The 13,815-nt window shown below is 44.1% G+C and overlaps 1 protein-coding gene and 1 long non-coding RNA gene across 7 annotated transcripts in view; one reads left to right on the forward strand and one right to left on the reverse strand.

Moving 5' to 3' along the window:
* On the reverse strand, nt 1–1,425 carry LOC131501870 (uncharacterized). Its single transcript, XR_009256914.1, has 2 exons — nt 1,093–1,425; nt 1–913 (listed from the first exon to the last, which is right to left on the reverse strand). It is a non-coding gene; the product is annotated as an uncharacterized LOC131501870 (long non-coding RNA).
* GNL3L (G protein nucleolar 3 like) overlaps nt 661–13,815 on the forward strand; it is a 27,801-nt gene continuing 14,646 nt past the window's right edge. Inside the window, exons 1-8 of one of the 6 annotated variants that reach the window (XM_058712308.1) lie at nt 661–812; nt 3,046–3,111; nt 9,707–9,747; nt 10,630–10,737; nt 11,488–11,604; nt 12,357–12,440; nt 12,608–12,743; nt 13,543–13,646. In XM_058712308.1, coding sequence (XP_058568291.1) covers nt 3,093–3,111; nt 9,707–9,747; nt 10,630–10,737; nt 11,488–11,604; nt 12,357–12,440; nt 12,608–12,743; nt 13,543–13,646 — 609 coding nt within the window. In that variant the 5' untranslated portion in view covers nt 661–812; nt 3,046–3,092. Of the gene's footprint in view, nt 813–2,970; nt 3,112–9,706; nt 9,748–10,629; nt 10,738–11,487; nt 11,605–12,356; nt 12,441–12,607; nt 12,744–13,542; nt 13,647–13,815 lie in introns of all 6 variants that reach the window. The other 5 variants (XM_058712312.1, XM_058712306.1, XM_058712310.1 and 2 more) reach the window with 5 other exon arrangements.

Here is a 13,815-nt window from a genome sequence, read left to right on the forward strand (position 1 = left end):
TCATTGTCAGACTAATATTTACTATTTTTAAGGGGACACCTCATTCTCCAGCCAGGTCAGGAGCTTCTCAAGATAGTTTCTAAAGAAATCCTTATTTGTACCCACTTCAGAGATATACATTCATTCCCTTCTTCATTTGCCGCTCTGGGGCCAAAGATAAGGAGAGAGGAGGAGGAGAAGAGGGCAAACGGGTGGGAGAGGCTTCCAGTTGTCCAGCTCCTGGGCCTGACAATGCATTTGGCCTTCGGCAGAAAGCGCTGGGAGCGGCTGCCTCAGGGTTTGTCTGGGGCCCTACAAGCCAGGAAGAAGTTGGGAACGGCTAACCAAGTCACTTTTAGGTGGGGAGCACTCGGCAAAACATGTGACCTAGGCGGCCATTTTCTCACACCCAGCCCGTCGCCATCTTCCTTTGTAGACAAAGGGACTGACCCCCACCCTTGTATGATGCGGTCATGGTGATTGCTTGGTTACTAAAATTCGGGAACACGCATATTTGGACCCAGGCAGAGGTCACCGGACAAGCTCTTGGCTTACAAGTAAGTTATATGGCCACACTATTCGACCCGGCCACTCGGACCCCGCCTACCCCTTCTCGGCTTTTTTTCTCACCGCACAGGGAAACTGGGAGGCGGGACCAGCGCGCCTGCGGAGTAGGGATGGGCGGGCGCGAGCCGTCAATCCGAAGCAAGGCGGGCGGACCGGCGCCGTAAGGCTGGGATCCGGAAGTCGGAGCCTATCCGCGTTAGCTCAGCCTGCCAACCAACCGCATCGTAGTGCCATTCTCTCCTCTTTGATCCCCGCCGGAAGTGGAGGTAAGAGACGACTCTCCTCTTTTCTCGTTGTGAGCACTCTCCCAGCCAGCCGCGCGTTAAGGCTCGTGTATTTGAGGTGGAAACTAGAGGCGTCCTCCACTCTGAAATAGAGAGGTAGAGAACCAGCTCTCATCCAGGGTAGAAGGGCCCAGGTGAGGTACAGGGATCGCTCCGCACATGGGCATGTGCCCAAATGCACTCTTGCTGGGTAGAGGGGCACGGCCTCACCCCATCTAGGCAGATGTAGAGCCCTGGACATACTGTGTAGAAAGTCACAGACCTCACTTGTGTGGAGAAGCATCGAGTGTCCTCCTCTCTTCAGGATAGCGAGGCTCCATTCTGCACCCCTTCAGGGTAGACAGGCGTCTCCGTGTGGAGACATCGATCCCACGGTTATAGAGACATACCTCCCTCCCCCAAAAGCTGAGCGACTCAGGCCTTTACCGGCGCTAAGGCGCACAGATCCGCCTTGATGCAACAGTTCCCTTTGGACAGAGGCTTTGGTGTATTACTCCCTCTGCACACGTCCACTCCCGCCTACCCTGGCTGGACCACCAGTACAGGGGAGCTCAGAAACTTTTAATATACTGAGGTAGAAGAGCTAGGGGACTTCCATGCCTAGCCCCCTTGTAACCAGTTGCAGAAGCACCGCCCCCGCTACTGCAGAGATGTTAGATCACCCCTCCTCAGTGGTTTGGGGCATACCTCTCAGCCCTTAGAGAACACGCAGATCTTCCTCACCTTGGCTAGAGTGAGACCCCATTGTGGAAAATAAGACTTGACTCCTCCCCCCACCCCATAAGGAGGCACTGGTTTACCGAATTTGTAATGGCCCAGCTCCCCAAATGCCCCGCCGCAAAGAGAAACAGACCATAACCCAGGAATGCTGTCAGATCTGCCCCTGGTGCCCGCCTTCCCCCGTCCCCTGGTAGAGGGGCTCAGATTTGAGAGATCATCCCTCTCCTACTCTTCCCTCAAGGATTTAGAATCACCAAATGTAGCAAGGAGAGACCCCCAAGGGAGCAGAGAGGTGGAGCTCCCCCTCCCCGCAGTGTTGAGAGGCAATGACATCACCTATCATCCTACCTTTGATCCAGATGGGCTCCCCCCTTACCCAAGGTGGAGGAGCTCAGATCTCTTTCTCCATCCAGGATAAAAACACAGACACCCCTGCCTGCCCAAAGTGTAAGGGCTGATCCACTGAACTTATAGCTGTGTCCCTACCCGCCACTCCTGTATGGAGAACTAGAGGTCCTATTCCCTTCAGTGTTAGCACAATGCTGACTTCAACCCATTTAAAAGATAAACACATCGTCCCCCATCCTACCTCCCATGGAAGGGTCCGGAATAGCCCACTACAGGCAAAGTGCAGACCTCATTCATGCAAAGCTGCATGATTCCCCCCCTTCATTAGTGTGGCAACTAGTCACCTTGTAGTGGAAACAGGCACATCATTTCCCCCTCACCCCAGCCCTCCGCAGGGCAAAGAGACCCAGGACTCCTCCCTGACCACTTACAAATATACAGACCTTCACTTCTCTTCCATGCACCAGAGATGCACACAACCACTGTGCTGGTTTTCCCAGTTGCTCTGCACCCCATAGTAGAACCAACAGAAGGCATCTCCTCACCCCCATTCACTAAGGTACTGATCCCAACCCAAGCATGCAGGTATAGATTCCCTGCCCCCAAGATTTTTCACTGACCTCTTGGCCTCAGTATAACATAAACACAGATTAAAAGTATTGTTCTGAGGTCCCTTTCCCCTAGGGTAGACTTCTGGTATCTGTCTTTCCCCCACTTCCAGGGTAGATCAGACATAGAACCCTCTACTTGGGAAAAGAGATACTATTAATATCATATGTAGAAACAGGTCATCCTTGTATACCCTCTCCCCTCAGCATAGAGAAGTTTAGTACTAGGGTATATAATATTACAGGATGGAGGATTGAGGGCCAAGGACCCCATCTGATACATCAAGGCAGTGACTCCACCCAGGAAGAGGCGTTTAGGTATAGCCTCCTTTTGGGTAGTATGATGCTGCCTTCCCTGTGTAGATTCAGCTATACCAGGCCCCAACTCCATTATAGCCCCTTCTGGTTCCTCTAGTTGTTAGGACTTTGTTATCATGTTCTTTAACATTTCATTTTGCCTACAGGGGGCTCAGAAGGGAGCTTGTGGCATTGTGCTTCCCCTCTCTGTCTTCACATTGCTTCTTCTTCCATTCTGACAGGACGAAAGCCTGCAGATTTGAACCTACCTGTTTTCAAGTCAGTCATCATGATGAAACATAGACACAGTGAGTTTCTTTTACTACCCCCTCTCAATGCTAAGCTTTAATGAATATTTGTAGTATTTCATGGCAACTTAAAAAATTATTATCTTTTAAAAATTTTAATTCCAGTAGAGTTAACATAGAGGGTTATATTAGTTTCAGGTGTACAATATAGTGATTTAACAATTCCATACATCACCCAGTGCTTACCAGGACAAGTACACTCCTTAATCCCCATCACCTATTTCACCCATGCCCCCAACCCACCTCCCCTTTGGTTTATTCTCTTATTTATTCTCTTATTTATCAGTTTATTCTCTTAGTTAGGAGTCTGTTTCTTTTTTTTTTTTTAGTGTTTATTTTTGAGAGAGAGAAAGAGCAGGGGAGGGGCAGAGAGAGAGAGGGAGACAGAGGGGAGGGGCAGAGAGAGGGAGACGGAGGATCTGAAGCAGGCTCTGTGTTGTCAGTGCAGAGCCCAATGCAGGGCTCAAACTCATGAACTGTGAGATCATGACCTGAGCTGATGTCAGACATTCAACCAACTGAGCCACCCAGATGCCCCAAGAGTCTATTTCTTGGTTTGTCTCTGTTTTTTTTTAACTTTGCTTATTTGTTTTGTTTCTGAAATTCTACATAGGAGTGAAATCATATGGTATTTGTCTTTCTCTGACTTATTTTGCTTAGCATTATACTCTAGTTCCATCCATGTTTTTACAAATGGCAAGATTCCATTCTTTTTTATGGCTGAGTAATATTCCATTGTATATATACATTACATCTTTACCCATTCATCAGTTGATGGACACTTGGGCTGTTTCCACAATTTGGCTAGTGTATTATAGATAATGCTGCTATAAACATTGGGGTGCAAGTATCCTTTCGAATTAGTGTTTTTGTATTTTTTGGGTAAATACTCTGAAATGTGATTATTGGATCATAGGGTAGTTCTGTTTTTAAAAAATGCTCAGTATGGCATGAGGGGATGAGCAAAATGGGTGAGGGGAGTGAGAGATACAGGCTTTCAGTTATGGAATAAATAAGTCATGGAATTAAAAGGTACAGTATAGGGAATATAGTCAGTGGTACTGTAGTACCATTGTTATGGTGACAGATGGTGGCTATGCTTGTGTTGAGCATAGCATAATGCATAGACATAGACTTGTTTTGTGGAATCACTATGTTGTACACCTGAAACTAGTGTTAACATTATGTGTCAAATATACCAAATTGTTTAGTCTTGTCTTTTATGTATGGTATCATTGTTGTCTTACCAACTTCTTGGAGGTAGTGTTCCCCTTATCCCCCATTCCCATTTTACAGTTGAGGAAACAGGCTCAACAAGGTTAAGTGACTTGATCTGAGGTGAATAGTAGTATATACCAGACAGTGGAGACAAATTGTTGTTCTTTCTGCCTTTGAGACTCTTTTCCTCCCTTTTTCCTCATTCTTCAACTGGATAACCCTTGCTTGTTTTTCAGATTTCAACTTACACATCACTTCCTCTAGGAATCTCTCCCATTAAGCTCCTCCCTTGGTTTCTACCATCTGCACCCACAGGAACTGGAACTATTGACACTGTGTGATCGAGTCTGTCTCCTACACTGTGCTGTTAACTTCTCACCCGCATTTCGTTTATCTTTGTGTCCCAAGGACCCAGCATGACCAGGCATAGCTGTTTGGTACTTACTGTGTGCCAGGCACTAGAATGTCTCAGTGTGCTAACTCAGTTCTTCCTCCTACCACTATTCTTTTATAGCCTAGAGAGAGAAGACAAATGTGATGCATGGACTCTCCCTTATAAGAGGGAAGGCAAGAGCATTAAGACAGGTTTGGTTCTGTGCTTCCTGCCTTTATCTTGCTGTAGTCCACATAGAAAATGACATTATAGACTGGACAAGAATTATGCAACCCAGTGACCCCATATTCTGTGTGAATGGTGGCCCTGCCTATGTGGGCTTGGTGAAAAAAAAATTCAGTACATTTACTTTATATATCACACAAAAATTTCAACAAGAACCAGACTGTGGTTATGTGAATACCAAAAGTAAATAATCATTTTTTTCAACACAAGAAAAATGAACAAAATTAATTATACTTTTAAGAATATCAAATACCAGATGATAATAAAATTATTGATACTGATGGAAAAGACAATAATTAGCTGGTTAAATGAAGTGGAGTGTATGCATACAAAAGAACCCTAGCAGTTTAAAAGAAATTAAGTATTATAATAAAAAATAAATGAAGTATTATATGGAAAGATTATATATAGAGAATATTGTATGGAAAAAATATTAGATGAAAAGATCTCCAATATTTATTTGTTAAATGAAAAAAGCAAGTTGTCAACAGGAGGACATACTATGTTATTGTCAGTGGGAGCAAATGGGGGGAAATAAGATTATATGTATTTGCATTTGCACTGATAAAGTGGTTTCTTGTTGCAGTGAGGAGAGTGCAGTGGTTAGGGACAAGTGTGGAAGGCCTTTCAAAATACACCTTTTTAGTTTGGAACCATATGACTTATTACCTGTTACAGAACAATCATATTGTTCTACCTGAGTGGGAAAAATGGTGAATATTAAACAAAACCTTTACATGTATTCACAAAACACAGACTTTGGTAAATTGCAGCTAAAGTAATGATCATACTAACTGGAATGACTGCAATGGAAGATAAGGGAGGTGCCTCATGGTGCAGCCACCCTCGCTCTCAGTCATACCTTGGACCCAAATGGTAATGATAATGATTAAATCTGGGGAGGTTATTGAGGAGCCCTACAAGGAGTGGTCAAATACAATTTTAATTGTACATTTTTGAATGGTTATTAAAAAGGAGGATGTATTTTTCATTTAAAAGATTTATAGCTGCCAGGGCACCTGGGTGGCTCAATCAGTTGAGTGTCTGACTTTGGCTAAGGTCATGATCTCACAGCTTGTGAGTTTGAGCCCCTCGTTGGGCTCTTTGCTGACAGCTCAGAGCCTGGAGCCTGCTTCGGATTCTGTGTCTCCCTCTCTCTCTGCCCCTAACCCACTCGCATTATGTCTCTGTCTCTCTCAAAAATAAATAAACATTAAAAGATTTATAGCTGCCTGTGGCTGGTGGCACAGGTATGTAATCCATTGTAATGACGAATGTGTGCTGCACAGGGAGGGTAGGGGTATGGCTGATGAATAAGGAACAGAGTGGAGACTTCACTTTGGAAGACTCTAGGGGGTGAACAAATGAGCTTGAAGATGACTGAGACGGATGTTTGAGACTGCTTTGTGAAGTCCAGTCAGTTACAGATGATGATCATAGGCATCACCACTGCAGTGGGTAGGCAGGTGACTTCATGGAGTGGGGATGTTGAGGAAGTGTGAAACCCATATTGGCAGGGGCCCTGGGGTCACCAAAGTTACCCAGGTTGATGATGGCAGGAGTCAGATTGAAAGTAAAGCTATGCACCAGGTGTGTCAATAAATGAGGAAAAGTGACTCATAGGTGACAGGGATAGTAGCAGTCTCAAAAAGAGCAGGGTTTTCCCCCTCTTTTTTTTCATTTCTTTGTTTTAACAAGAAGGAGAAGTAGTTTTAGTTTGGCAATGGTGAGTCCAGAGGACACCTCCTCCACCTGTTGGCCCACAAAGTATTCGTGTACCTGAGGAAACAACAGCCACCTTTCCAGAGGTAGGAAGGTGAAGCAGGAGAGCTGAGTCTCCATTAAGGCAGAAGGTTGGGGAATTGTTTCCAAGGAGAGATGGAAGAATTAGGGTGAGAGATCTGCCTTTAAGTAGTGATGGGTGGAAAAGTTGAGGCTTACAGAGACTTAAGAAAATTCTTCAGCGTCATGTAGCTAGGTAGCTGTTGAGCCAGAATGGAAACCTAGGTCTGGTTCTGGCTGTCTACAAAGTGATAGTTGTTTTCTCTCTGAAGCTGTTACAAGACAGGTTAACCATGGCTCCTTGAGTGCTGCGGTGCTGTGAGTGATGACTGTGTCCTTCCTCTCTTCTTCACTTTGCATTCTCTCTTCCTGCCTTCCTTCTCCCTTCTGAAGCAGATGTTTTCCCCTTCACTAAGTGATATATTTTCTTTTATCGTGTGCCTGTATCCAGCACAGGGCCCCAGTTTCTAGGGAAGTTAGGCAGATGGAAATTGTTGAGTAAAATGGCCAGTCCTGGTTCATTCCCAACCTCACATTCTTTTCATTGCAACATGAGTACTTTGAAAGAAAAGGAGACTTGAGGTCTGTTGTTGTTGTTGTTGTTGTTGTTATTATTACAGAGAAATTTGATCCATTAACATTCATCATGGTAACTAATATGTTTGGTCTAATTTCTGCCATATTATTTTATATTTTTTGTTTGTTTCCTCTTAGTCCCTTATTTATTTACTTTTCAAGCTCAAAAAAATTCTCCACCAGTAATTAAGGTTATGGTAGTAATTGCATTCATGTTTATATCAAACATAATTAAACTTGAATATCTCTGTCACTTTACCAAAATTAAATAACTATTTTTATCCTGCCCTTCCAAACTAAGACATTAAGCATGCTTGCATGATTTTGCTTTTCCAACCCCTATTGCTTGATTCCAGGATTTTGTTGAAGTGATTTGATACTTTGATACTGAGCTATTTCCTTATGATATGCTTCCTGGACTTTAAAAATCTTTTCTAAATATGTGTTACAGTTCTTAGCTACATTAGTAGCGTTTTAAAAGATTTAATGGTTTTTCTGTTATTTTTTCAACTTAAAGCTTTAATAGATTTTCTGCCTACTATTATTTGTTTCCTTTAGCTTGAGATCTTTATCTGAGTTAATTTTTATTTTTACTGGTTTACTTCCTCAAGTATAGTTTACCCTTGAACAACTTGGGGGTTAGTGGCCTCAAGCCTCTATGCAGTCAAAAATCCACACATAACTTTTGATTCCCCCAAAACTTCACTACTAATAGCCTACTGTTGACCAGAAGCCTTACCAGTAACATAACAGTTGATTAACATGTATTTTGTTGAATGTGTTATATACTGTATTCTTCCAGTAAAGGAAGCTAGAGGAAAGAAAATGTTAAGAAAATTATAAGGAAGAGAAAACACATTTACAGTACTGCACTGTATTTATATAAAAAATCTGTATAAGTGGATCCATGGAGTTCAAACTTGTGTTGTTCAAGGGTCAGCTATAGTTTTACACGAATTCAGGTGCTAATAATCTTTGCACATCTGAAAATGTCTTTCACCTTCATGTAAAAGAAGGTTAGGTATAGGAATTCAGCTTGTGTCTTGTTTCAGAACTTTGTAATTGTTTTTCTGTCTTAAATGTTCAGAGTTGTAGATTTGAGAAGGCTGTCTGCTTCTCTTCACTTCTTTGGAAACTCCTGTTTCGAAGTTTATAAGATTTTCTCTTTATCCTTGGAGTTGAGAAATTTCATCAGAGTATGCCTATGATGTGTCTTTTTTTGTTAATCTTGGTGCTCCATGAGTCTTTCTAATCTGAAACCTCAAGCCTATTTTCAATTTAAGGAACTTTCATCTATCATTTAAAAAAAACAAATGCCTCTCATTTATACCTTTTTCTCATTCTGAAACTCCTGTTTTTTAGATATTAGCTCTCCTGAGTCTATTCTCCATTTTATATTTTTACCCATAATTTCCATTTCTTTAGAGTTTTGTTTTAAGCAGGCTCTTCCCTTGATCTTCCAGCTTGTTAGTTTGGTTGTTAATGATGTCTGTGCTGTTTTTCACTACATCTATTGAATTTTTATTTAATATCAAATTTTGGGAATTTTTTTTCTTACAGTTCTTTTGAAGTATCTTCTTGAATCTCCTTAAGAATTTACAATAGTTTTTAAATTCTCTGTTTCCTTTGTTAACTTTGCTTTGGTGTGAACCACCTTATGTGGTTGGGGAGCCCCTCTCTGGTAATCCCAAGCTGCCCCTATATTTGTTTGTATATATCCTGACCTTCCAGAACTTCCCCCTTTAGGAATTCCTTTAGCTCCCTTGCAGGTGGTAAGAATTAGGAAGCCATTGTTTCTCAAGAGGCCAGCTGTGATGAGGATGACAGATGGGACTTCTCATGAAGAGGGTGAGGCCTCTTAAGTTTTTGGGCTTTGTTTAGATGTGATTGAAGAAGGTGAGCTCTCGCTTCCTTATATCCAATGGAGGCCTCAGTTTGGCTAAATAGGGCAAGTCCTTTTGGAGGTGATGGCCAGAGCAGGATCAGCAGGAAGGAGCCGTTCTCTCCCTGTGTGCTGAGGGTATCTGCCTTGGCTTAGCCACCTGGGACTCCTCAGATTACCTTCCCATGCTGTCAGCGCCCAACTTCAGCTTGGTGTGGCAATTGGTGAGTTGCCCCAGCCAAAACTTAGGGGAGAGAGAGGAGTCACAAGCATGCACTCAGGTCACTTTTCACAGAATTCCCATAAGCATTATTTCAGTTTGCATTAAAATAATGCCTCAAATATTTTATCCATTACTTCCTCTGACCCCGTTGCTGCCATCTTCATGTCTTTCTTGTTCTTAGCCTGGACAGACATGGTATCTGAATCCTCCTTAGGTTCCCAGTGTGACTTGACTTTGATTAAGGTATAAACAGATGTTGGGTAGGTGGATAATGGCTTTTTTTTTTCTTTTGTAGAAAATAAAAAACCAGGTAAAGGTTCCAAAGGCTGCAAGAAGGTAAGTTGGCTCCACCCTCAGGTAAGCTATACCCATTGTTGTGGGTAGTTCAGGACTGCCTGCCCTGGAAGAGGCCTACAAATGCCAGTAGATGTTGGATCATTCCAGATAGAGCACCACATTGGAATTAGAGGATCTGGCTTTTCCCCCCTCTCTGGTTGGCTGCAGTACAGAGTCAGAGTTTATTAAGTTTCCACCACAAGCCATGTACTGCTTTGTGCTTGAGTTACCCTGTTGTAGGGATTGCGATTGTCCCATTTTTAAGATGAGGAAACAGCCTTAGTGAAAAAGTTCCTAGGTTCAAGGTAGCACAGCTAGAACTTGAGTATGTCTGGTTCCCAAGTCCCAATTGCTCTTGTTGAGGAGGGAGGCCAAAATATAATCTTTGGCTCCAGATCCTGGTCCTGCTAGGAAAGGTGTAGACAAGTAAGATGGTCCAGAGCAGTGTTCTTAAATTTTAGTGTGTTAAAGTTCTCACACTTTTTTAGTTTTGGGTAATTAACCGGAGGGCTGGTTAAAACACAGATTGGTAGCCTCCAGCCTTGAGTTTCTGATTCAGTAGGTCTGTCATGGCCTTCCATAATTTACATTTATAACAAATTCCCAGGTTATGTCACTGCTGTGGTCCAAGAACCACACTTTGAGAGCTACTTAGCATTTCTCTTGGCCTTTAATTGGGAAACTTTTCCATTTGTCTCCACCTTTCCTGGGGTTCCTCAGTCAACCCCTGTCTAGGAGAGGGAGGGTCTCTCTCGAGCCAGATGGGCAGACCTGTGGGAAAGGAGCCTTTCTTTTTGCTTACTTTTGAGCAACCCTCCAGGATGGGTGATTTCCATGGATTCATTAGCTCTGTTTGATTGTTTCCTCTTGTGCGGTGACCAGCCTACAAAGCAGAATGGAAAGAAAGCAGCTTCCAAAGTAGCCTCTGCTCCCCAGTTTGTTCACTCCAATGATCATGCCAGTCGGGAGGCTGAATTAAAGAAGAAGAGGGTAAGCCCTTGACCTTGGGGGAGAGAGAGGGCTTGTCCTGACTGCCAGGTCCACAGAAGTGGTGAAGGGAAGGGCAAAGACCAGAGTTGTTAGGGTTGTTGAGGCTGTTTTCAGAATAAAGAAGAGAAGGTATTCACTTTGATACTTGATTTAAGTGTCTCCATTTGCTCACCTCCCAGTCCATTGCTGCCCTGCTGCTCCACTGAATCCTGTCAGCCTCACTGTCTGCTCATTCTCTGACATCACACTCATGGATAGTCACACTCATGGATAGTTTCCTTCTGTCATCTCACCTGAATTCTCAGGATTTGAGACCATGCTTTCTTTGAAACACCCTCCCTTTGACTTTCTTGTCATTTCACTCTCCTAGATGTCTTCCTTCCTCTCTTCCAGTCTCCTTGGCTGCTGCTTCATTTTCTTGCTCTTTAAATGATGGAGCATCCCAGGAGCTTGTCCTCTTTTCTCCCTCTGGTCTTAATTGGTTCCCTTTTCCCAGAACACATTCTCAGCTTCACATGCCCTCTTTCTTTTGTTCTCTGCCACACTTTCCCTTCCTTCATCTCTTGTTTCCTTTCTCTCAAGCCCCTTATCCCCTGCTGTTTTCTCCCTGTATCCCTGTTCCTCCTACCTCTGCCATATCAACACTGTTTTTTCCCTCTGTCACCTGCTCCCTGTTATTCAAGGTCTCCTATCCCTCCCTTAGGCTACAGATCTAGTCAGCTGTAGTCCTGGTGTGTGTTCACTTCTTAGGTTGAGGAGATGAGGGAGAAGCAACAGGCTGCACGGGAGCAAGAGAGACACAGACGTAGGACCATCGAGAGCTATTGTCAGGATGCCCTGCAACGCCAGGAGGAGTTTGAGCACAAGGTAAGAGAGCAGCCTTTGCTTCTGGGTCAGACTGGTTTGGGTTTGCTCAGAAGCATCTTGAAAGGGAAAGAAGGAGGATGTGAGATTGTTGGAGGGGAAGTAGGGAATTAGTGCAGTGAAGATGGGAAACTGTGGAAAGGGAAGAAGGGAGGGATGAGAGGGAGGCAGATGGCCATTTCGAGCCTTATCTATGACTGGAAAACCCCTAAGCTGGAACCCAAAGATGGGGTTGGGAGTAGGAGAAGGGAGACCTAAGACCAGGGGACAGTGGGGGAGAGAAGGTATAAGTGTGAGGGAAGTGTTAACAGAAAAGTGCGTGTGAGGGGGGTGCCATCTTCCTTCTTGGACTTCTTGCTGCCCTTCTGGCACATATTCTCATCTCACAGAATATGCACTTTCCAATTCAAAGTTCCTTTTCTAACATAAAGTGCATATTTTGCCTCTTCCATCCCATGTTCCCCCCACAGGTTGTTTTTCTCACTTATACCTCCCTCTCACATTCTTTCCTTACATACACATATGCATACTCAGGTCTCTAGCTAGTACTTGAGCACGTACTTACACACAGGCACATACATGCACCATGTGGCTCTATCCATTCTTCCAGTTCCCAGCTTTATTGGCTGGTCAGAGTTACTCTTTGGTGGGCTGGGATTCCCATGGCTCCCTCAGCCTGTCATGGTTTCCAAAGACCTGACTTTCACTCCCTCTTTCTTCCCTGGACCATTCTCTCTCTGTTTTTTTCCCTTTAGGAGGAAGTTTTGCAGGAATTAAATATGTTTCCTCAATTGGATGATGAGGCTACAAGGAAGGCTTATTACAAGGAGTTCCGTAAGGTATTGGGACCCGTTTCTTAAGGCTCTTTAGGGAGGGCACCAATCCTGTCCCATCTCTTCTCCATTTCTGTTTTTCCTGACTGAGACGGAGACCTTTTCTTTCCTGGGCCTTTGTGATTGATACCCAGTGCTTTCCTTGCCTTCATCCTCTGTCCTCTGCTCTGAAGGTGGTGGAATACTCTGATGTGATTCTGGAAGTCCTGGATGCCAGAGACCCATTGGGCTGTCGCTGTTTCCAAATGGAGGAGGCTGTCCTGCAGGCAGAAGGCAACAAGAAGCTGGTCCTGGTCTTGAACAAGATTGGTAGGTGTTGGGCAGAATTGGATAAGGCAGGGCAGGGACCAAACCTTGAAAGACTAGCTCCAACCAGACCCTGAGACTCAGCAACTCAAGGGTAGTTATAACAGTTTTGCAAAGTAGGAATTCTTATCCAGTTTTTAAAGCCGGGAATCTGAGAGGTAAAGTTAATTGTTGAAAGATACACACACACACACGCACACACACACACACCGTATAACAGAAGTTGGGAGAGTTCCTGTCTACCCTAAGCTGGAACCCAAAGACTAGGGCACAAGATCACATGGGCTTGAGTCACTGAGATCTGAGTCTTATCTCAGTTGTACTGTCATTTTCACTAGGATCTTGGACAAGTCATGTCACCTCAGAGGTTCCATTTCTCTAGCTGTATAGTGGGCTGTGAGAATTCATGATAAAATGCTTGGTATATGCATGGTTAGTACTCCACAAATGGTAGCCATCTTCTCTTCAGAGTTATTCTTGACATTTGGCCCAACCTAGAATGATCCACAGAGAGGATGGGAAACAAATCTTCAGGAAGCCTTGCTTGGAAGGAAGGCATCTGGGACCAAACAGTTAATTCCCTAAGGGACAGAGGTCCCCTCAGGGAGGGCCAACTGGTCCCCTAGAGTAAATTGTCCTTTCTAATTATAACCTGGGAACTGGACAGGTACTGGTAGGGTGAGGGAGAGACATCTGTTGGCAGGAGGTGGGCCTAGCCTTGGTGTGGGTGGATGTATATTTGGAGTGAGCCATCAAAGTGATGTTCTCCTTACTAAGTCTTATGTTTTTCTATTTTCCCCAGACTTGGTCCCCAAAGAGGTTGTGGAGAAGTGGCTTGATTACCTTCGGAATGAGCTGCCAACGGTGGCTTTCAAGGCCAGCACACAGCATCAGGTCAAAAACCTGGTAAGCTGGAGCTAGGGGCATTTAGCCTCTTTCAGGGTAGCCTAGGGCCAGGGTTGGAGGGTCATAACTTGGACTATGGCCTCCAGCCCTTTGGTAATTGAACTGGGCCTCAACTTTGAGCTTTTTGCTTTACTAGATGACTTTTTAATATTTGTTTCACTTTACTCCT

The sequence above is a fragment of the Neofelis nebulosa genome, chromosome X (assembly GCF_028018385.1).
Source record: "Neofelis nebulosa isolate mNeoNeb1 chromosome X, mNeoNeb1.pri, whole genome shotgun sequence".
In the NCBI taxonomy this organism is placed as follows: Eukaryota; Metazoa; Chordata; class Mammalia; order Carnivora; family Felidae; genus Neofelis; species Neofelis nebulosa.